This window comes from Aplidium turbinatum, chromosome 13, assembly GCF_918807975.1.
Source record: "Aplidium turbinatum chromosome 13, kaAplTurb1.1, whole genome shotgun sequence".
Classification (NCBI taxonomy): domain Eukaryota; kingdom Metazoa; phylum Chordata; class Ascidiacea; order Aplousobranchia; family Polyclinidae; genus Aplidium; species Aplidium turbinatum.
The window spans coordinates 4,951,392-4,974,498 of NC_137484.1; the positions used below are offsets into that span (position 1 = coordinate 4,951,392).

The window sequence follows — 23,107 nt, forward strand, 5'->3', positions numbered from 1 at the left end:
ACACGGTAGCAACCTCTAAATATCAACCAATCTTTTTAAAAATTCACGTATGTCATTTTCGCATCAATGGTAACAATATTTTAGGATGAGACATTAACATTTTAAATTTTTTTTTTTTTTGGACCACCCTACTGAGCACACAATGTGATTGTTGTTTAGTTCATTAATTCATTTATGATATCTTCATGAAAGTGAGTAATTGCTAAATTAATTGAGTAGTTTTTGCGAAATCCAAATTGCAAAGGGGAGAAGAGTTTATTTTTTTCCCAGAAATTAGCCAAGCGTTTGTGAATGATTGTCTCAAATATTTTGTTGAAAGGCGATAAAATCGATATCGGTCTGTAATTCTGAGGTTCCTGCTTGGAGCCTGATTTATAGATAGGTATGACTTTGGCTATTTTCAAAGCTTCAGGATAGTGTCCACTAACCATACAGTTATTAAAGACTCAGGTAAGATAAGGAGCTATTAAGAAATTGGAGCTCTTTATAGTAGTCAAAGGAATGTCATTGTATCCTGGGGACTTATTATGCTTGAGGTCATCAATTATATTTATTACTTTGTTATCATCTGTTGGTTGCAGCTAGGGGTGTTCAATTTCGATTTTTGATTCGATTTCGATTAAGGTGATATTCGAAATTCGTTTTCGTATCGGAAATATTCGAAATTATAGCCGCCCTTTCGGCTGAACGCGGTTGAAAGTAACGGGAGTGACGCGAAATCTGTCTTGTCGCATTTTGCAAGCGAAAAAAGACTTTGACGCATACGCATCGTCGATCACATGAGTATCACACGCTCTCGCGGCCCAACGGCCAGTCCTGCACACGTGCGTTGAGGAAAGTCGTGCGCAACGTCGTTGACTTCCACGCACGTGCAGCCAACGGGAGGTGTCAGTTCTTCCGATTCCGATAGCTTCGACGTTGAGCCAACACAGGCGAAGAGCGAAGACGCCAGACCACTCTGACGGAACTCTTCTCCATGGGCAGGGTCCAGACGCAAGACTCCAACAACAGTGATGATGATGAAATCAGCTCAATCTCAAACGAGATTTTCTAGATTTTTTATTTTATATAAAGCAGAAGCTTGCTTCTGGGCAAGCTGATCCGCTTTCCTGGTGGAAAGCAAACGAAGGCGAGCTACCGCTGCTGAAAAAGCTAGCCGAGAAGGTTTTTGTGATCCCAGCAACCTCGGCTCCAGCGGAGCGATCGTTTTCAAAAGCTGGCCTGACCGCCACGAAGCTGAGATCTCTACTGACGGGTGACCATGTCGATCAGCTTGTGTTCTTAAACACCAACATGGGCCTGGAGCTGTAGACGTTATTTTGTGTTCTTTTTTCGCAAATTTTCATGGCGTTTTTTCGTGTTTTCTAGCGAATTTTCATGGCGTTTCTTTCAATAAAATCACATTTTGCAGTGTGGTGAATAGTTGTGATATTCGAAATTCGGAAGTCGAAAATATTATAAATTGAATTTCGAATATACAAATAATCGAAATTGAACACCCCTAGTTGCAGCTGATGGAGGAAACAGGGCTAGACCGTCCATTTTGAGAGTATTTCTGTAATTTGTTTATTTTTGGCTAATTTATGACCAATATAATACAAAATAATTATACATTCATTTCCTCGCTGATTTCTTCTGGTTTTTCTGTGGTTGTGTGATTGTTAAGAGAGATTTTGGATGGTAATTCATTAGTTTTGTTTTGTTTACGTATTATCCTGTTGATAGTCTTCCAAGTATCTGAGGAACTCCTACCCAATTTGAATATTTCTTTGTAACAAGCCTTTTTCGCTTTAGTTTTTATGCGAGTTAATTTTTTAGGAAATTGTTTATATTCACAGTGTATTGTGGGATCCTTATTTTTGAGAAATTTTCAAAAAAATTTATTTTGTTTTTTGATAAGCTTCAAGATATGATTAGAAATCCAAGGTTTACCTGATGAGGTATGTTGTTTACGTGTTTGTTTAACTTTAGGAAAATGTAGGTTTGTTAAGAAGATCATTTTAGCAATAAGCCATTCAATACTATTATTGCAGTTGGAGTTTGAAGGATAGAGTCAAGTTCAGCTAGATATTTTTCAAGCTTTTGTGCAGTGATTTTTCTAATCAATGGCCTCGACTGCTGTTTATGTGATACCGTAAAATTTGTTTTGACCATAATGGGCAAGTGATCTGATACGTCACTTGAAATTGGTTTCATTTTATGGGCATGTAAACAGTTGGTGTATATTAAATCAAATATAGTTATTACTATCTGAAGCCTTTACAAATTGTTTCACCTCACCTAACGGATCATCAGAAGGTCTTATTCAAATAGAAGTTGGTGTATATTATATATGATCAATATTATAGTTGTGCTGGTAGTTGTACTTATTCTAGTTGGTATGTTTATTACTTGTAACGCACCCGCAGCGGTAACTTCATCAAAGTAAAGTTTGAATTTATTGTTTTCATTATATATACATACTTTCCAAAGTCTATGTTGAAGTCACCTAGAATCAGATACTTCTGCTTAGGTTTGAATGATTTAATCCAATTAATAAAGCTTTCCTGAAAGCAGCTTATGTCACTAGAAGGATGGCGGTAAATCAATCCGATGATAAAGAACTCATTGTTAGGCAACGAGATTTCAGCCCAGATGTCTTCGCAGTTTTTAAATTAAGGCGGACAGTGTCTAAGTTATTGAAAATTAATTTATTTGACAAGTAGATACCAGCTCCTCCTACTTTTGTGCTGGAATTGACGTTAATTGGTTTGTACCCAGGAAGCCGAACGAGACTTTCAGTGCTAGTGGTTAGTCGTGTTTCAGTCAAACAGAGTATATCAATTGGTTTTAAAATGTCAGAAAGGAGTTGATCTAGTTTTTATTTAGACTCACTATGTTAACATGACAAACGGTTAGATCTGATGTTGCATTAGTAAGTAATTCTTTTATGACACTGGTGGTTGTGTGTTTTTCACATACATTTCAATAGTTACTACTAAAGTCTCGATCTATTAATTCCATAAGCATACTGTTGTGACATTTCCAAAACAGTTAAAAACAGGTAAAAGTAATTTATAAGTAAAGAAAAGAGGAACAAATACACCCACCATCACAGCTTTTTTAGATTGTCTTCTTTGTTAATTATAATTGAATCGAATCCATCACTCTTTCTTACATATATATCGGTATTGTTTGCAGAGCCAGAAAAGCCTCTTTCGTTGCTGTGCTAAATTTTCGTTGATGTACAGTTCTCTCATTCCTTCTATTGGGAATACTTGGTCTCGAGCAGCTTCACGATTTTTATAAATGCGGTTGTGCACGACGTTGCAATTGCTGAAGCGCACAATGACCGCAGGTGGTTTCGCATCATCCTTTTGTTGTAGGCGATGTGCTGCTATAATTTCAGCTTCTTTTACTTCTACATCAAGCTTGCTGGCCAGTTGAATAACAATATTGCAAATATCTTCATTTTTCCTCATAGGTATTCCGACAAACTCAAGATTTTGTCGTCTTACGTATTGTTCTGGATTATCTAATTTGATACATTCTTCGTTTGTTTTGGTTTTTAATTTCTTTGCACTAGTATTTAGCTTTTCAATTTCAGTTTCCTGTACCTTGTTTGATTTCACCACGGTCTCGTATTGTTTCTTCAACTCTTCATATTTAATATTTATTGCAGATAAAGTTGGCTGTTTTTTAGTTGATCAATTTCAGTTTTAAGTACGGTAGTAAAACCTCTTCCTCGTGCTGTTGTACCAGTTTTGCCATTGTTTTATTTATCAATTCTTCCACTCTCGGCAAGCAGTTTTCAAACCTTATCCACGCTGTCTTGAACAGATCTGTTTGAGTCGTTTTCTCTTACAGAAGCACCAGACTTTCTAGATTTCTCACTTGGCATTATGCTTAAAACCAGAGAGCAGAGAAAAAAAAACACGTCCGTTCAGTAGAACGACAGTTTTAGAATGGAAACTGGAAGGCTATGTTCTTTCAACAGCATGCTTCACTTGTTTGTAGTTTTCACATGCAAAGCATTTAAGTTACATGTACTTTTCATGTTATATATAATTATGTCATTTCTGTTTACTAAAATGATAAGAAATGTATATAAATAAATATCTTATTTAAATTTTCAGAGATTCAAAATATCGTTCACGACTAGAAGGAGAACGAGAAAGATTAAAAGAAGAAAAAAAGAACCAAAAAGAAATTATGAAGGTAAGACAGAGAAAAGAATGTCTTGTATGATTTCAATGTGATTGCTTGTACCATATATAAATCTTTGTCACAACCATCACGGCTATCTGATTGAACAAACCAGGATATTTTTATGCCACACATGCATGTACCAAACATGCACACTGCACAGTGGTTGGACAACATAATCATAACATTTGCTTGGTAATCTCAATGAAAGTCTTTTCAGCCAATATAGAGTTCATTCTCATCTCGCCTTCTATTCATTTCTGTGGACACAATAATTATATTTCTATCTCATGATTGTTACAGTCTTTCCATATGTTCTACCTAACTTCTTCACTAATACGATACGTTTCAATTAAGATATTCTGCAAATAATTTTTTCAACACATGTGCATTAAGCAGCATATAGATTTGTGGAATTCAGGTATGGTTGCATACAGATTGTGTCATTCTGGTTGAAGTTATTCGGACCATGTTATAATGCCATGGATTGTATCAGTTTGAACATTGTCAACTCAAAAGATATCACTAATTGTAAAAGAAAGTTTGAACTTTTAGAAGATAGTATACTCCCAAAATATTCAGATAATGTTTGCTGGTTGTATTACCTTTCAAGGCATTGATTCAACTTAATGAATTCCGCAATGTGGTTGCTGAGCTCTAGCTTGTTATGTGTTTGGGATAAATTTTATGTGAGGTGGATGCAACCTATTCCATCCCCTGAACACTTTGTCCACCGATTTCGTCCCCTGAAAAGATCAAGAAAAAAAATAGAACACAGCTAATGTCGCTGATCGGAGTTTCCGCAAACATTTTAAAATTTTCCCCTTGAATTAATTTGAGGTTTATTTCTTATGTTTGTGGTCTCTCTGTAGGTATCATGGCTGATACACTGATACAGCCCTCGATGTACATTGTACAATGATGTTCCAGTTTGATCGATCTCGTGCGTTTGATGTTTGTGGTACTCATCCTGATGTTTTCTATATCAAAATGAGAATACTGTAGCTTTAAAAGAGAATATAATGTGGTGTATATTTATTTCATAACAGCAACTATTGCAATGCAGTCTTAATTTATTTTTTAAATTTTGATGTGGTATAGTCAAGTGGGGTAAAAAAAAATAGTGGGGTTATTGGGGTAAAAAAAAACACTTATCTCACATCTAAAATGAGTAGATATTCACTCAAATTTTTTAGTGTCTGTTTAAGTGGTCTCTGGTGATTACTTTGAGGGGTAGAGGAAAAACATTGGATTTGACAAATAAGAGATATGTTAAATAGAGTAAATATGACCAGCGAAGGGTGCAAAAAAAGGTTCGGAGGAGTTTATTAAACGTTTTTGCTAAATTTTAGTGATAGGTAGTATGAATATTATATTGTGAGTACTATGTTATGAGGCTACTAGATGCAACAAAGACTGGGGCCTCCAAATGTTTGTGTAAATTATTATTGAGGTGTTTTTTTTACCCCAATAAAATTCGTTGATTTGGGGTAAAAAAACCAGTGCATTTCATGGAATGTTTTGGCTTTGTATTGGGGGTCTGCTACTATTCGGTGAGTCCGATTCGGTGAGTCCGATTCGGTGAGTCTGATTCGGTGAGTTCCTAACCTCTAACCCCTAACCCTAACTCCTAACCCCTAACCCTAAAACGGCAATGATAATTAGGCCACGGTACCCGATAATTAAAAAAAAAATTGAAAAAATCCCCCGTTAAGGGATCGGACTCACCGAATCGGGCCATTCCGTTGTATTGGTGTCAACTGCCAAGCAGTAAATCACCAAAAAATACAAAAACAAACTTCTGGATGCATCAGTGCTAATGTATGCATGTGTTATGCACAATCAATTGATGTTTGTTGGAATTGAGGGTCCGAGGTTAAGGTTAGCGTTGTGGGTTAGTCGATCAATAGTGCAGATTAAGAGTACAGAGTGATCTATTGATCAATAGTGCACAACACATACAATTATACATACACAAACTGTTCTTTTATTTCCTGTCTGGTGTTTTTTAGTTGTATCTTTATTCACAAACTGCTGGTTGATTTTTTAGGATTCACAATTCGCGAAATTTAATCGCCCACTCGCATGTTCAAACTAGAGCTGCAGATAAAATTCAGGATGGCACTGCATAAGTATACTAGACACAATCTTTTGTCTTGCTGCTGTTTTTATTGCAGAAATGAGACTTTTCGATTTCACAATGTCATCATCATCATCAACCAATTTAGATTATACAGGCCAAGAATTAATCCTCATGTCGAGGGTGTGGCCTGTCTGTCTGTCGAGAACGAAGTCTTCTCCTCCACACTTTGCGATTTATTGGGTTGGCAGAGTCCATGTTCAGGGCTACAAGGTCACGTTTTCCAAGTTCTTCCCAAGAAAGTTTTGGTCTACCTTGACCCCGCTGTGCTGCGATGTTGACACATCTGACCTGTGAGATCCAGCTTGAGCTGCGCTCAACATGACCAAGCCATCTCAGTCTGCCTAATTGGAGGACTTCACTGATGTCTTTTAATTTGAGCTTTGATAGCAGAGTCTCAAACCGGATGTTGTCTTCAGGCCCGACCAGGCAGGTCCATCTTACCATCGCTCTGTCATTACGTTGTAGGCGCTTGACGGTGCTTGCTAAAGTAGCCCACGTTTCAGAGCCATAGAGCATGACACTCCTCACACAACTGGAGTAAACTTGTCCTCTGGTTGCAGCAGGAAGTTGCTTGCTTGTGAGGATAGGGAGAAGTTCTCTAAACTTTTTCCAGGCTGACTTGCACCGAGTTATAGCCGCATGCTCACACCCCCCTGCAGAAGACATGGTATCACCAAGGTAGCAAAAGTCAGCTACCACGTCAAGTGTGCCACCTTCAATCTCAACCTCGCTTACCGGCCTGCCATCTATTGGTCTTGCTGTGCCCTGACAGCGTGGGCATGAGTAGTGTGGGTCCGGTCTGAGTGACCCTTTAATTCCACTACACTTTTTGTGGACCCAGTTGGAGCAATTGGTGCAGAAGATAGAGTTGCTACCGGTTCCACTTAGGCATACCGAGCAAGGGTGCTTTCCTGATCTTCTTAGGGAGTTCTGGTTGATGCCAGAGATCATTATTTTGGTCTTACCCATGTTCACTCTTAGGCCCTTTGCTTCCATTCCCTTCTTCCAGGCGGCGATTCTGTCAACTAGTGACTCCAATGAGGTGTCGATAATGGCAAGGTCATCCGCATACAACAGCTCCCAAGGGCAGCCTGTGCGCAGTTCGAGTGACAGGGCCTCCAGGACAATGATGAAGAGCAGTGGGCTCAATACAGAACCCTGATGCACACCTACGCCTACTTTGAAAGTGTTACTGTGTCCATCCCCAACACGCACACAGCTCCTAGCATTTAGGTACCTACATTGATTGTACTATCCGTACTAGCCATTCCTCAACACTCAGCTTTCGCATGGCCCACCAGATCACCTTCCTTGGCACTCGATCAAAGGCTTTTTCTAGGTCTACAAAGGCCATATAGAGAGTCTTGTTTACGGCAAGGTGTTTTTCTTGAAGTTGACGGATGATGAAGATGGCGTCAGTTGTACCTCGGCCTGGCATGAAGCCGAACTGCATTTCATCAATCTGTACTTGTTGCCTAATCAATTGTTCTGTCACTCTCTCAAGTATTTTCATGGTCTGGTCAAGCAGCTTCAAGCCTCTGTAATTACCCCTATCAAGGGCATCCCCTTTACCTTTATAGATATTGACGATGTAACTTTCTTCCCAGTCTGCTGGTATACGACCCTCGCTAACAATAGCTTCTACAAGATCTCGTATAAGAGCAACTCCAGTTTCGCCTGTTGGCTTCAGTATCTCTGCTATTATTCCTGAAGGACCAGGAGCTTTGCCCATGCGCATCTTACTGATGGCTCTTTCGATCATCTCGGTGGTGATTGGTACACTAGGGCCCTCAACAGATGGTTCATCTGAGAGATTATCCGGGTTCCAGGGGAACTCTACATTGAGAAGTCGTTCATAGTATTGTTTCCAAGCGACCTTCCTTCCTTCCTCGTTGAGGGAGAGTTCACCGGCATCATTTTTGGTGGGTTTATCACCACTAACGTCTTGATTGTCACGCCGCATTTGCTTAGCCAGCTTGTAGACGGTCCCTGACTTTGAGTTGACATTGTGAAATAGTGTCTTCTCAGCTTAGGTTTTAGCATTGTATATGGCATACTTAGCAGTTCTTTTGGCATCGTTGTACGCTTCTCTGCTTCCTCCTGCCTTCCATGCCTTTAAGCATCTCCTCTTCTCCTACACAACATTTTCCACTGTATCATTCCACCACCAGGTTTGTTTTCTCCATCGGTGCCTAGATGAAACACCACAAGTGTCTTGTGCAGCTTCAGTGACTCCTTCCTTCAGAGTTTTCCATATCTCTTCTACAGTGGTGCTTGTATGGGCTCCTTCAATCTTGGAGGCAAAGAGTTCAGCATACTCAGCTTGTTTGTTTGGATCTTTAAGCTGCCAGAGTTTTATGCGGGGCTTAAACTGTCGCTTTTGTTTGTGTGAAGCTTGTACCGTCATATCCGACACCACGAGTCTGTGCTGGGATGCGCATTCTTCACCCAGGATGACTTTTACATTTGTAACAATGTAACATGCTTTCTGAACCTGCGCCGATATAGGATATAATCAATCTGCGTCAAAACTTCTCCAGATTGGTAAGTGACCAGATGTCTGTGGTCCTTCTTAAATACGGAGTTCCCTATCACCAGGTCGTTTGCTACAGCAAATTCAAGTAGTCTTTCACCTTCCTCATTGCGTTGGCCAATGGCATACCCACCATGAACTTCTACGTATCCGTCTGGATTGCTGCCTATGTGGCCATTCCAATCACCGCACACAAACAGTTCTTCAGTGGCAGGGACAGTGGTGATAAGGCTCTGAAGTTGTTCGTAAAACTGAGTCTTGGTATCTTCGCTGAGCCCAGCTTGGGGAGCATAAACACAGACGACAGCAAACACAACTTTACCCACAACTAAACGCACTAAGAGTATCCTGTCGGAAATGCGTCTCACTTCGAATACCTTCTCCCACCAATCTTCAGCCAGCATGATACCAACCCCTCCTGTGCCCTTGCCATTACCATTAATGTGTATTTTAATAAAAATTGCATACAAAAATTGTGGGCAAAATCGTTTACATCATCATCATGACCAGGCCTCGAAATTCCGGCGGTCATGGCGGACATGACCTCCGGAATGACCTCGTATGTCTGCCGAAGCCGACTCATTGGTCGGTCATAAATGATCGCCGCAAAATTCTTGACAAAAATAGAGCTAATGCAACTAAAAGATATTTTAAATTTGAATTGTTACAATTGTTTGTTTAACGTGAACAAATACGGAGCTGAAACAATAATAGTACAGTACAGGCTATTGCTTTAAAGATCACATTAGAGTGGCGTGGTTAACGAGCTGATGGCAAAAGTAGCCATTTTTACATCATTTCAACGCCTTGCAATGTTGCCTTGAAATAAAGTTGTCTGAACTTTTCGGCAGGATATGTATTCTAATTTTAACAATGAGGATTATTGCGTTACATTGATCGTTTGTTAAAAAGAAACGTCACAGAGAAGCAAGTCTCAGCTGGGTTCCGCACGTGCTTAGGCGCATGTGGCGACCTTATTCACGCTGATACTGATAGAAAAAGAATTTCTGCACGGAAGGGAGCATGTTAGACTAACACTATTGTGTTAGTTAGTTAACACTAACACTATTGAGGGCTAACACTATTGATATTGAGTCACTGATGCGCATTTGTCTGGACGGTCCTGAGCTAGAGATTTACGACCCCGCGCCGGCAGTAATCGCTTGGCACACTGATTCTATAACGCGAAAACCACGGAATAAGTGATCGTAGTTGTTTTTGTAATAAAGAAATTTGGATTGTTGTTTTCGATTGTGTTTATTGCGTCGTTACACGACTGTCATTAACGCACTGATTTATTTGCAAGCAATCTGCTCCAGTATACTTCAGGGTCGGTTAATTAAGCCATCAACCATTGTTTGTTTGTTTGTCGTATCTTTATCCTGCATTGCGGGAAAGCGGACTTGAGCGCTGTGCATCGGTGTACGCCTTCCGACGTACCCCTGACCCACACTGCAGTCGACGGCAATGTCTGTTTCCGGTTGTCTACTTTACTTATGACTTAAATTTGGTACTACCCATTACTCGAAATCGATCACTGCGTAGAGGCAATTATCGTAAAGTTTCTTGCCCAGAGAAACAACAGCAAGTGCGGGTGGCTGGAGTCGAACATGCAGGCTCTCGACTGCGAGCCCAACGCGCTAACCACTCGGCCACTGCTGCGGACATTGCAGAGTTATTCTGTTGTAGAAAATCTTCTTCTACAAACACGACTACACAATACTGTAGTGTGATTTTGCGCAAAATCTACATGCAAAAAATATGTCCGGTTGAGATATTTAATGTCCGCTGAAAGGGCCAGTCCGGTAGGACATGCTTGACCGCCGGAAAAAAATACAAATTTCGAGGCCTGATGACCCATCCGGTCGGTTTCGACTATGGGTTCAGCATCTCTCACACTCCTTGATATATGAGTTACACAAAGCTTCTTTCCTCTGGTAGAGAATCATTTACACTACATATGAAATCAATAGCAAAACATATGAAATCAATATTATAATAATAAAGAAGAAGAAGCTGCTATACTAACAGGTGTTTTTTTTTCGGAATGGCCCGTTTCGGTGAGTCCGATTCGGTGAGTCCGATTCGGTTAGTCCGATTCGGTGAGTCCGATCCCTTAACGGGGGATTTTTTCAATTTTTTTTTTAAATTATCGGGTACCGTAGCCTAATAATCATTGCCGTTTTAGGGTTAGGGGTTAGGAGTTAAGGTTAGAGGTTAGAAGTTAGGAACTCACCGAATCAGACTCACCGAATCGGACTCACCGAATAGTAGCAGACCCGTTTTTTTACCCCATGAAATTTTTTTTTTACCCCAAAGCTGGGGTAAAAAACATTTCAGGTTTTTTGTGCATAATCTTCAAACCAGTTCATGGATTTAAAAAATTTCTTTGGGGGATGATAGACATACATGGTCTGTATATTGTGACCAACTTTAGTGGTCATACTTGATAACTAAAAAATCTAGGGCAACCTTTCTGAAAAAAATTTTTTTTTACATTACTTGACTATACTTAAAAAAGGGAGCAAGTCTTTTAGGCGCAGACAGTTAGGCGCCGGTCAAATAGGCGCGCACACTGTGGCGCCCGTTTATTTAGGTGCTATTCCTAATAAAGTCTGCAGATTGTATCAGCTTGAAAGGTAGGGCAATGCTTTTCACACAAAATGTTATATTGAACAGAAAAACATGTTGTTTTGTTAATGCGCGTCTACGCGTGCATTTATTTGTTGTTAGTGTTGGCTTGAGTCAGTGAAGCTGCTTTATCCGGCAATGCTTTTCACACAAAATGTTGTATAGAACAGAAAAATATAGCCTATTGTGTTTTTAATGCGTGTGTTTGGCATTTATTTGTTGTTTGTCCAGGTTTGCGTCGGCGACAGCTTTATCAAGAAATTATTCAAGTTTCCGAACATGACTGAGTTCACTTTTAGCTAAGTCAAATAGCCCAATAACTACACTAAACATCAGTAAAAAATATACTTTAGCTTATATTCAAGCGGATGGTAGGCTTGAGTGAAGAGTAACTTAGTTTTCCGTCAAAACCCCGACTAGGTTTTGCCAAAGCTGAGCTGTTACTATCTGCAGATTTTTACTAGGAATAACACCTAAATGAACGGGCGCCACAGTGCTCCGCACCTAAATATCCGGACGCCACAGTGTGCGCGCCTATTTGACCGGCGCCTAACTGTCTGCGCCTAAAAGACGTGGACCCTTAAAAAAGCCTTTGAAGAATGATATAAATAAGCTTGGAATAATGTAAAATTTGTTCAGGCTCTTGAAACTCCTGAAGAAAAGCGTGCAAGACGTTTAGCAAAAAAGGAAGAAAAGGAGAGAAAGAAAAGAGAAAAAATGGGCTGGGACCAGGAGTACATGGGGTGAGTTATGCCATTTCTTTCAGTTAGAACAACATTCACATGTAATGTGTTGTAATATCATGTATTATTTTGCTTTGCAAAGCATTTATTCATGTTGATTATGTCTAGTAATACTAACGAATACTTTACTAAGTAATATTGAACATTGTGTAATATTCATGTTTATTATTACAGAGTTTGTAGTCAATGCAGTTGAAGTGTAAAGATCAGGGCTTAAGTGTTAGAGGGATTTTCATATGTCCGGAGTCGGAGATGTTAAAAAAAAGGGCCGACTCCGGTTTGATAGAAAACGATGAACTGTAAATTTTTGTTTGCAATCTTTTTTTTTACATATTTTTCTTGTTTTTTGAATTGCGCTTGAATTTTTTTCGAAAATAGAAATGTTTGTTCTTGTCATTTTTTGTGAAAGTCGCCGTTTCAATTTTGATCACAACTTTAGTGAACAATAATTTTTAAAATAGAGGACAAAAATGAAACAAAATCTGGCAACACTGAAGTCGGTGTCGGCTTGTTATAAACCGAGGAGTCAGAGTCGTATATTTTTCGCCTGATTCCACAGCTCTGCTAAAGATTCACTTGTCCTTTACAGTATTTCTATGACCAGCTTATGTTGTTGGCTTTTAGATACACCAACACAGACAATCCATTCGGTGATGGCAAGTTATTGGACACCTTTGTCTGGCACAAGAAATTGGAAAAGCAGGGTTTGCAAGACTTGGCTGTCAATGAGAAGAAAAACTTAATCAAACAAAAGCAAGATGCCAATAAAATTGAACTTGCCAAGGTGATTGTTAAATATGTCTAAGTTGTAATTTCAACAAAACTTGCAATCGGGCAGCCTCAAGCAACTCACGTACCATTCTGATGTACATATTTCACATTGTCACCATCGTTGTATGCAATGATATTTATGGATGAGACAGACAACGCAATTCATTGTGTTCGGGTTTGGAACAAAGTTTGATGCAGGCAAGATTATAAAAAAAATCTTTATTTTAATTGTTCTTCGTCGTATGAGCCTTTGGGGTCGAGGATCTCTCCTTTTCCCACAGATTCGCGATGTTGTCGGACTACACTGGAAGGCTACTATATAGAGCAGTCATTTTAATTGTTAGTGTGTACAGAGCAAGGCTGCCCAACCTGGGGGTTGCAAAATCCCATTCAATTTGTTTTTGTTGACATGCTACCAGGGTTGCATGGTGGCAATCATGCAGATAATGTGTAACGTTCATGCATTGCCAGGTCAAGCAACAACGGCTGGAAAGAGAAAGAGAGCGGCAACTTCGCGACGAAGAAGTTGAAATGATGCAACGAGACAAAGAAGCCGAACATTTTAAGGTAACCAGTCGGTCTGTCAGTGTAACAATAATTTTGATTCTTTGGGCAACTTTTCTATAAAATTCTCACTATGCATTATGCAATCAAAGAGTTGATTTGTTTTAGTCAAAATTAGGGCTCTCACTGGTAATGGAACATAGTCGTACGTAAAAATATACCTAACTTGTCACACAACCTTGTGGTTTCTTTCAATGTTTTAACAAACGAGATTGTTCGCACTTCACGCAAAACTTCTATTTTTGATTCAAGCTATTAATAAGTTTGACTTGTTTCGTGCAAAATACTTTAATGGCATTTAAACGTCAACGCGACTTGTTTCTTTGGCAATTTGACAAAGCGAGTTTGGAATGAGGTAGTGACGGAAAAATGGAAGAAAGGAAGACCAAAAAAACATAGGACACTGTGAAGGATGACCTGAGGAAGAAGAACTTAAAAAGTAAAGATACCAGCAATAGAGAGAAATGAAAGAGCTACTGCAGACAACTAGTCGACCCCGATGTTTCGGTATGAAGACCACACATCTTTGAGGCAAAATAGAGAAAGAGGCTTGTTTTGAACTTTGGTAACCAGCCAAGAGCCATTCATCACTTTATTACTTTTATCCGCATAATTGCAGCTTGAAGTAACCCTCAAATATACAATTATACATACATATACATTGTACCGGTATAATATATATCATTATCAATTTGTTTTCTGTTACATTTCAATCCTTGACCTTTTCATAAAGGCTTGGGAAGATCAAGAAGATAAATTCCATCTCGAACAAGCAAAACTCCGATCACGCATCCGCATCCAAGATGGCCGAGCTAAGCCGATAGACCTGCTGGCCAAGTACGCCAGCAGTGCCGAGGAGGGAGCCGAGGACTTGTCTGGTGTGGAGATGCATGAGCCGTACACTTACTTGAATGGACTCACCATGACTGACTTGGAAGACTTACTTGAAGATATCAAGGTTTACATGGAGCTGGAACAAGGTATCGTTTCATACCATAAATCTATTTACGGGGTTTGTAGCAATAGACTCAATCTTCTTCTCCCTGTTTTACGTCTCATTTCCTAGAATCAGGGTAGGACGGGGTCTGGCAAGGCACATCCTCAGTCTCCATTCATCACGATCCACCTGCCACCGCTTCCTGTCATCGTTTATGGTATCACTCCATGTCTTCCTGGGACGTCCAGGCTTCTTTGTACTAGCAACTCAATATTTGAAAGAATTTTATTTTATTGATCCCCTGAATAGTTACAGTGGTTACCGCTCGACTCGAATTTGCATACTGTTAGAATCTATGAGAAGATGTAGATGCTTAATCTTTAGTGGATAAAATGCTGGTTACGTAGATCATGCGCAAGACAAAGCAATACTAACTTGCTACGTGGTTGTTGTGGCCTGGAGATTGTGATTAACTACTGCTTCGTGTGGGTTCAATTCACCTAAATTCCATGAGGCAACTGGCAACACTGTTCCTTATTTTCCGATTCAAATACTCGATACTCATTCGCCATCCGGCAGTTCTCGCATTACCAATTTTTCAATGCAGTGGTTTTGTGAATAGATGCGGAGTTAGTTTCAACGAATCTTGTATTTATGTTATAAGTTGCAGTATTTAACAGAAATATTTGCACAGGTAACAACGTTGAGTTTTGGAAGGACATCACCGTGGTGACAACCGATGAGCTCCAAACACTAAGGAAGCTTTCAGCTGATAGCGTATGTTGCCATGTTTTATATGATGCTTGATACAATTAATTTGATCGCTATGATGAAGAAATCGTGAAAAATCCCCACAATAGTTTGTTGCTAATCCCTCGGGTCGCGGTCACGGTCGCGTTAGCTTTATTTTGTTTTGTTCGATACATTGTACCCATGGCGACCTTTTTAGACCTATGATTGCAACCAACCACAATTGTTTTCTATCCGTAAAGTTTGAGTGATCAAGGCCGTTTGCATGTTCTGGTTTAACATGATGCGAAATATTTTCGTTCAATGTTAACTTCTGCTTCAATTTCTAGTTTTCTAACTCTCGTGACGTCAGAAGAGAGGGCGTCAATAAAGCGGTGAACGATGACGTGGCGTCTTTGTTTCGAAGCAAAACATACACACAGTTGCTGGCGCTCAAAACTAACATCAAATCCAAGATTGAAACAGGTTTGTCGGTGTCTGATCACGGAATGGCCCGGTTCGAAGAAATCCGATTCCGAGAAAACTGATTTGGTGATTTCTTAAATCAGTGTTTCCCAAAGTGAGCGCCAGCGCCCTTCTGGGTCGTTTGCCACCCTGAATGGGGCGCTGGCTATAAACTGGGCGATTGGGGAGCGCTGAAAGTAAACCGGTGCAGTTACACACATACCAACAACTTACCCTGTCATGAACAGTAGATTTACACTAAATTCTCATCTGCTTAATTTTTTTAAATTTTTATATCAAAAACATGAGCGTTCGTCTTAACTTGTCCTTGAAGACTGCCATCAAAGTAGTGAATAAAATTGAAGCGCACGCTCTGAACACACGTTTATTCAAACGATTGTGCAATGAGAACGATGAAGCTTTCGTGACAGGAAGATTGCCCGTGGGAAAATTGCCCGCCGGAAAATTGCCCGTGTGGGAAGATTGCCGTCGAGAAAATTGCTACCCGGAAGATTGCCCGTCTTTGAGTAAGAAATAGCTGCGAAAGAAATCCAGCTGTGGGTCTGTATTGAACCATTGTTCCTCTAATAGTTTAAACTTAGCACCCAGCTGTGATAAAAGGCGTGATAAATTTTAATTTGCAAATTTTCTGTATTGAAGCATTGTTCCTCAAATAGTCTAAACTTAGAACCCTTGCAACCAGATTGGTGCGACGAGATGTAATTATCACGTTTTGACGTTGATCTTTGTCATGTATTAAGCGAAATTCATGAAGTAGCCTACTTTAATTTGTAGCAAACTTGAAAATGTACATTAGGTAATTCGCAGTAATAAAGGCACATCACATCATAAATTTATCATTTAGACCAGTGGTTCCCAACCGGGGTGCCAATTGCAATGCTCAAGGGTGCCGCGAGATATTGAGATATTGCAATACTGCGGCCCATTCTTTATTTTAACTTTAGGCCTAACCCGTTAAGTGCGGAATTTATTTACTTCAAACCGAGTTTCAGAGCGTATTCAGTTTCGCGTCTCGCAATTATTCCCGGCTCCTTTCTGGAGTCGCTTAGTGGGGAAGTCGCTAGCGGAAGCCTTTGTTTCTCACCCAGGAAAAACAGCGTGAAAGAGATCTTGACTCGTTGCTGCTCCTTCCATAAAAACGTTTGAAACGCATCATTATTGTCAGGTTTCATGATTTTATTTTACGTTTCACGGCGCACAAAGTCAAATTGCAACGATTATAAAATTACACGATTGTTTGGGAACCATTGTAAAGCAATATATTTTATTCACATGCCAGCATTGGGGGGATTAACGCATGGGTAAGCAATCCACTTTTACTTGACTCTCATATTGTATTGAATCTTAAAGAAGAAGACGAATTAATTGACATTCGTAACGATGAAAATTTTAAGGTTACGCACAAGCAGATGCCTCTCGACGAGTTCTGGATAAAAATTCAAAATGAATATCCTTGCGTTTGAAAGAAAGCTATTGTGCTTTTTCTGCAGTTTTCCACGTCATACCTATGTGAGAGTAGATTTTCCGTATTAACAAACATAAAAACTAAAAAACGTGAACGACTGCTTATAGTCGAGGAAGAAATGCGAGTGACTTTATCGTATGTGCCCCCAGATATTATAGGACTTTGCGCAAGAAGTCAAGCCCAAATTTCACACTGACTTTTGAATAAATACACTTATTTACGCGCGCTATACTGTAAAACTCATTCTATGTTATTTCATACAGTTATTTGAGTATTTGAAATACAGAAACCTCATAACATTGATCCAGTTTTGCCAGGGTGCCGCAAACTATTTATCTCTTTGATAGGGTGCCGCAAGGTCAAAAAGGTTGGGAACCACTGATTTAGACATTGAAAGTAGCAACAACTTTCATGCGGGAATGATAAGTATGGGGAAGGTTTAATTGATATCAGAAATTTACATGATTACTATTGTTGCTCGTGTGTTAACCAAAGCGATCATACAGAAAGCAAATAATGAGAATACATCCATCAAAACACTCGGACGATTCCATGATAATATACAAAGTGTAAAACAATTAAGAAAGGTGGCAACATAACAGTTCGTGTCATGTGCGTTGTGCATGGCAGATCAGCAAGTTTTCACTTCATAGTTAACAATAACAACATCAATTACAGGGATTTACAAAGGCATGTCGGTGAAGCCTAATGGGGGTTACTTTAAAAATTCAAAATATATGCATATTATAGGCCACACTTCTTAAATATGACATTTTATCATTACTATCATATTTCGAAATAAGATTTCTAAGCCGGGCATCTAAGTCTCGGTATTTTTTTCGCATGGGAAGTGTATCCCCTCTTTCTAATTGAATTCTTCTCGCATGGGCTAAACCTTCTTCACTTTTTAAGGCATTGATTAATTTCCAAATATTAGGCTGAGTACAACAAACGGATTTATTTAAAGAATTGTGAAAGGCCTCGACGGTATTATTGTACGTGGCAATGAATTTTCAAAACGAGCATAAACATTCCAACTAGCAATGGGGAATTGCCGGAGGTCCCTCCTCCTATTTTGTCGATTTCCCCTTTCAATTCCTATATAGGTGAATTCAAAATAGGATAAAAATTCAGGAGGGATTTCTTCATCATCGGAGAGTTCCTCAAAAGCTTCAACAACATCTTGAGTGGGAACAAACGCGAGAGCAGAAAAATGACGCATCTTCAAACTGAAGCTTTTATTATTATGGTATTCATGTGTTGCTCCTATGGCAGCAAGTTTTCTGTAATGAGCTTGGCAGAAATGGAAGAAACAGCCATTATGAGTAGCACCCGGGAAGACTTGTTTTACTGCATTCATTGAAGCCTTTTCAAAATCACTTGTCACATGCTCTGGAGCATCACCAACCAGTTCCTTAATTTTGGCATAAACCGCTCCATATGTAACCTCGGTTTTATTTGGCAAAAGGCCAAATATTCGTGGAATTGTTACATTAGCGATTTGAATATGAACAGTAAGAATTTGATAGTAAATGTCTGGAGCGACCTTAAAAGTCCCATCGACCGCCCAGTTCTTGTACTTTTTGAGATCTTCGAGCCCTTCATTTGACGCAAACATTAATATTCTATTACCATCATCTACTCCAGAATCGTATTGTAGAAATCTTTCACCTGAAGCAAGACTTTGAAACTGCAATGGAATATCATAGCCGCTTCTTACAGTCGAAACAGGTGGAAAATTGCATGCTTTTTGTCTCCAATTCCTAACATTTCTACTCATGTGATTTAAACTTGGTATTTGGGAAAGTGCATATTCGTCTAGAGATGAAACACACTCAGAAACTAAGGTACGACGTGATTGGTGAGAAGAAACTACCTCATCTTTCAAAGCTTGTTTTGCTTCCACAATATCTTTACCTGATGAATGTGTATGTTCATTTACTTTCTTTAAAATTTGAATATTGTCAATCTGCGAGTTCGTGTGTAATCTTGCTTTGCAACTTGTAGCTTTTCTTTCACTACACTCTCAATAAATCGTAGTACCACTTTTATTCGTCTTATTCCGATGATACATAAATTGCAATTCATCTACAAACATGTCTTTTACTTGCTCACTTTTTATGACGGTCACCATTTTGGGGTGACAAAATTTGATACAATAGCGGAATCTGAAAGAAGATTGTCCTCAGAACTCAGTGAAGCTGTATACTTTTGTCGGTATGAGATCGAGAGTTTATATTTATATTCTCCAGAAGCATTTTTTCATTTAGTTTGGCATTCGCAGATTAAAGTTTATTACACCATTTATCACAGCTGGGTGCTAAGTTTAAACTATTAGAGGAACAATGGTTCAATACAGACTTACAGCTTGACTTTTTTCGCAGCTATTTCTTACTCAAAGACGGGCTATTTTCCGGGTGGCAATTTCTCGACGGCAATCTTCCCACACGGGCAATTTTCCGGCTGGCAATTTTCCGGCTGGCAATTTTCCGGCTGGCAATTTTCCGGCTGGCAATTTTCCGGCGGGCAATTTTCCGGCGGGCAATTATCCGACGGGCAATTTTCCTAGTGCCGAAGCTTTTGAACGCTCACTAGTCTACATCAAAGTACAATGGCTTTCCAAGGGAAATTGCCTTGCACGATTTTATTCGCTGTTTGAAAATATGGTGGAATTTCTACCGAGTTTTACCCTGGCCTTGCGAATGACGTCCTGGTTGTGAGAAATGATATCGCCTACTTGTCAGACATATTATCCAAATTTATTGAATTTAATTTATCCCTTTAGGATAACGAAGTAAATCTATTCAAGGTGAAATCAGCACTGTCTGGGTGCAGTGATAAGCTCGTGTTGTGTCAGCGAAATTTAGCTAGACGAGAATTTTTCCAATTCTCAAACTTGCAACAACTTGATACCAGTGATAGAGGCATATCTGATGTTGATGTAGAGACGTACAGCAAACATCTTTAAGAACTACACAAAGACATGGGGCTCGATTCCAGGATGTATTTCAGTTAGAAATCCCTTACTGGATAATCGACCCATTCTGTGATATTTTTAAACATGAAGTTCTTGAGGAGGAACTGATAACATTGCAAGGCGATTTTGAACTCAAACCGAAGTTCAACATCTCGTATAAATTGTTCTGGCTGCAAAACCAAATCAAAAAGAAATACCCTCACGGTCAAAATTTTTATCATTGCTTTTCCCAGCTCATACTTGGTAGAGCGTGCTTTCAGTGCCGTGACAACGCTTCGGGATAACAAAACAAACCGTCTTGACATAGTTAGACAGGGACACTTAAGATTGTTCCTATCCAAACTGAAACCCGATATCAAGAGGCTAATGACATTGCACCAGCCTCATTAGAGTTGGGTCTTAAGTTGTGATGAATGGAAAATAACTTTGGTTGTACTTTTTTTGTCGAAGGGGTTTTTGATACTCTGTTCGTTTTCCAGGGGGCGCTATTAAAAAAAAGTTTGGGAAACACTGTCTTAACTCCAGCGACGGCTTTTTGTTTAGAGAATTTGTAGGGATCATTAGGGTAGACGGTTTTTGTATTTACTTTTCCAAGTCCATGCAAACGAGAAAGTTATCTTTCACTAAGGTAGATTTGAATTAGCAATAATCTTGCGAGTATAGGCTATAGCGATATCTAGCAACTTTAATAATGAGACATTTTCGCTGTGACTTTATTCGATTAACTCTATTATAAGCTAATTCCTTTCAATAAACAGATGCCGCTGTGAGATTTTAGAAATCTCCGAAAAAGGCTGTCTTCGAATAAGGATTTCTCCGAAAAGTAGAAAACCAATCTGATCATGCAATGAGCTGGTGTTATTAGTTATATTAATAAAAATATATTATCAGCTTTTTCTTTGTCAATTTTGCACTGTTCTAAAGGATTTGCCGTCGAGAAACCACTGACGCCAGACCAAATCATCGATGATGCTATTGTTTGTAGTTGGAATGATGTTGCTTTCAAGCTTTTGAACGTTTTTTACTTCTATTTGTGACCCAGGTGGTTCAAGCCTTGATGTCGGATACTGGGAGACACTGCTATCCCAGTTGAAAGCCTACCTCGCCCGGGCAAGGCTCCGGGACCGACATCAGGAATTACTCCGAAGCAGACTGTACAAATTGAAGCAGGAACAACATGCCGAAGAAAGTTTCCCATCTCAGCCTTTGTTACCAGTTATGCCTAAGGTTAGAGCTTGCAACAAAACACATATTCTCTGTTCCACGGAAAATTGACGCAATTCAAGATGGCTAAACTTGGCAAAAGTTTGAAACTTTGTGTTGCATTCATGTCAACAAAAACTTATTTCGTGTGGTTTTATCATTTCTTTCTCCATGCTCCTAGTCCTAGGTATTTTGTGGACTGTGGTACACGAAGCAACAGAATTAACCATTTTATTGGTTGCTATGCTCCTGAAACGTGCTCTACAGTTTTTAATGGTTATTTAAAAAAAAAAAATAATGGTTATTTGTTAAATCGATTTTCTTTTCTCTCTTTATATATAACTTAGGACTCCGATCCTGGCCCATCTACATCAAAGAAAGTGATAAAGCAAGAAGAAAAAGAGGAAGACATAAAAGAAGAGGAGGAAGATAAACAGATTGACAAACAAGCTAAAGAACTCACTCGTGAAGACATTGAAGAAAGATGCATGGAAGAGTATGATGAAGGTATTGCCAAGTGAATGAATGTAACAACACAGTTAGATTCAAAGAGACTGAGTCATGCTCTTGTAAAAGTTATAGTTATCTGAAGCATTCCAAACCTATTGTTTAACAATAGCGAGTACAAGGTTGCTCAAAGCTGTAGGATTTTGTCTGACTCTCTTTAGGAGCTTGTCGTCTGCATTCTGGCAATAGCTTCTGAAGAGTCAGACGAAAACCTGCAGCTATGAGCATTGAGCACCCTTTGTACTCGCTATATTAAAGTTCTGTACCATCAATTACCACCAGAGGGCTGACACTTTGCTTATAGCAGCCTTAGCCCTTGTTTACTCTTCAGCAGAGTACTGTGCACCTGTTTGGTGCCGCAGTGCTCACTGCCACAACATCAACACTGCCATAAACAGCGCCCTGCGCACAGTGACCGGATGCCTGCGTCCCACACCATTGGACAATCTCCCCATTCTCGCTGGCATCCAACCCGCTGAGCTTCGTCGCGAAGAAGCCACTCGGTCGACGGGCACTGGAGCCTAACCACCTTCTCCACTACAAGATCTCTGCTCTCCCAAACGAGCACCCCCGTCGACTGAAATCAAGACAACCATTCGTGCCAGCCGCTCAACTTCTTATCAACGAAGCTGATGTACAAGACATCTCTGCGGCTACTTGGGCGGACCATAAATGGAGTTCTGACTGGAAGTCAAGCGCCAACAGACTCCATTCGTTCATCCCCAACGCCGACACACGCCCCATCGGCCTAACACTACCAAGACAGGCATGGGTGCACCTCAACCATCTCCGTACGGGCGTCGGGATTTTCCGCTCAACCATGCACCAATGGGGAATGGCCTCTTCCTCCTCCTGTGAATGTGGTGCCAAGGAACAGACCGCAGACCACATCATCAATGACTGTTCCATCTTCAAGTTACCTAACGGAGTGGGAGGTCTGCGTGTCATGGATGATGAAACCAAAGACTGGCTGCTCTCTAGTACCGGTAGCCTTCCAGTGTAGTCCGGGAACATCGTGAATCTGGGGTGGTAAAAGGATAGACCCTCGGCCCCAGAGGCTCACACGACGACGACGACGACGTACCATCAATTAACTCTTCAATTATTGTTTAAATTTAACAAATATAATTAGATTCTGTTCTAATGTTGATATTATTGCTGTGAACATTGTTAATCATTTTCTCCCCAACTGTACGCGTGATGAGATCATAAAGGTGGCTGAGGTGCATGGCA

General features: G+C 39.8%; 1 protein-coding gene across 1 annotated transcript in view; it reads left to right on the forward strand.

The window, feature by feature from the left end:
* LOC145782077 (splicing factor Cactin-like) overlaps positions 1–23,107 on the forward strand; it is a 47,825-nt gene that overhangs the window by 22,327 nt on the left and 2,391 nt on the right. The window contains exons 2-10 of the mRNA XM_082593813.1: positions 4,116–4,197; positions 12,132–12,235; positions 12,860–13,019; positions 13,478–13,573; positions 14,304–14,550; positions 15,202–15,284; positions 15,587–15,722; positions 21,207–21,391; positions 21,715–21,874. Coding sequence (XP_082449939.1) covers positions 4,116–4,197; positions 12,132–12,235; positions 12,860–13,019; positions 13,478–13,573; positions 14,304–14,550; positions 15,202–15,284; positions 15,587–15,722; positions 21,207–21,391; positions 21,715–21,874 — 1,253 coding nt within the window. The remainder of the gene's footprint in view (positions 1–4,115; positions 4,198–12,131; positions 12,236–12,859; positions 13,020–13,477; positions 13,574–14,303; positions 14,551–15,201; positions 15,285–15,586; positions 15,723–21,206; positions 21,392–21,714; positions 21,875–23,107) is intronic.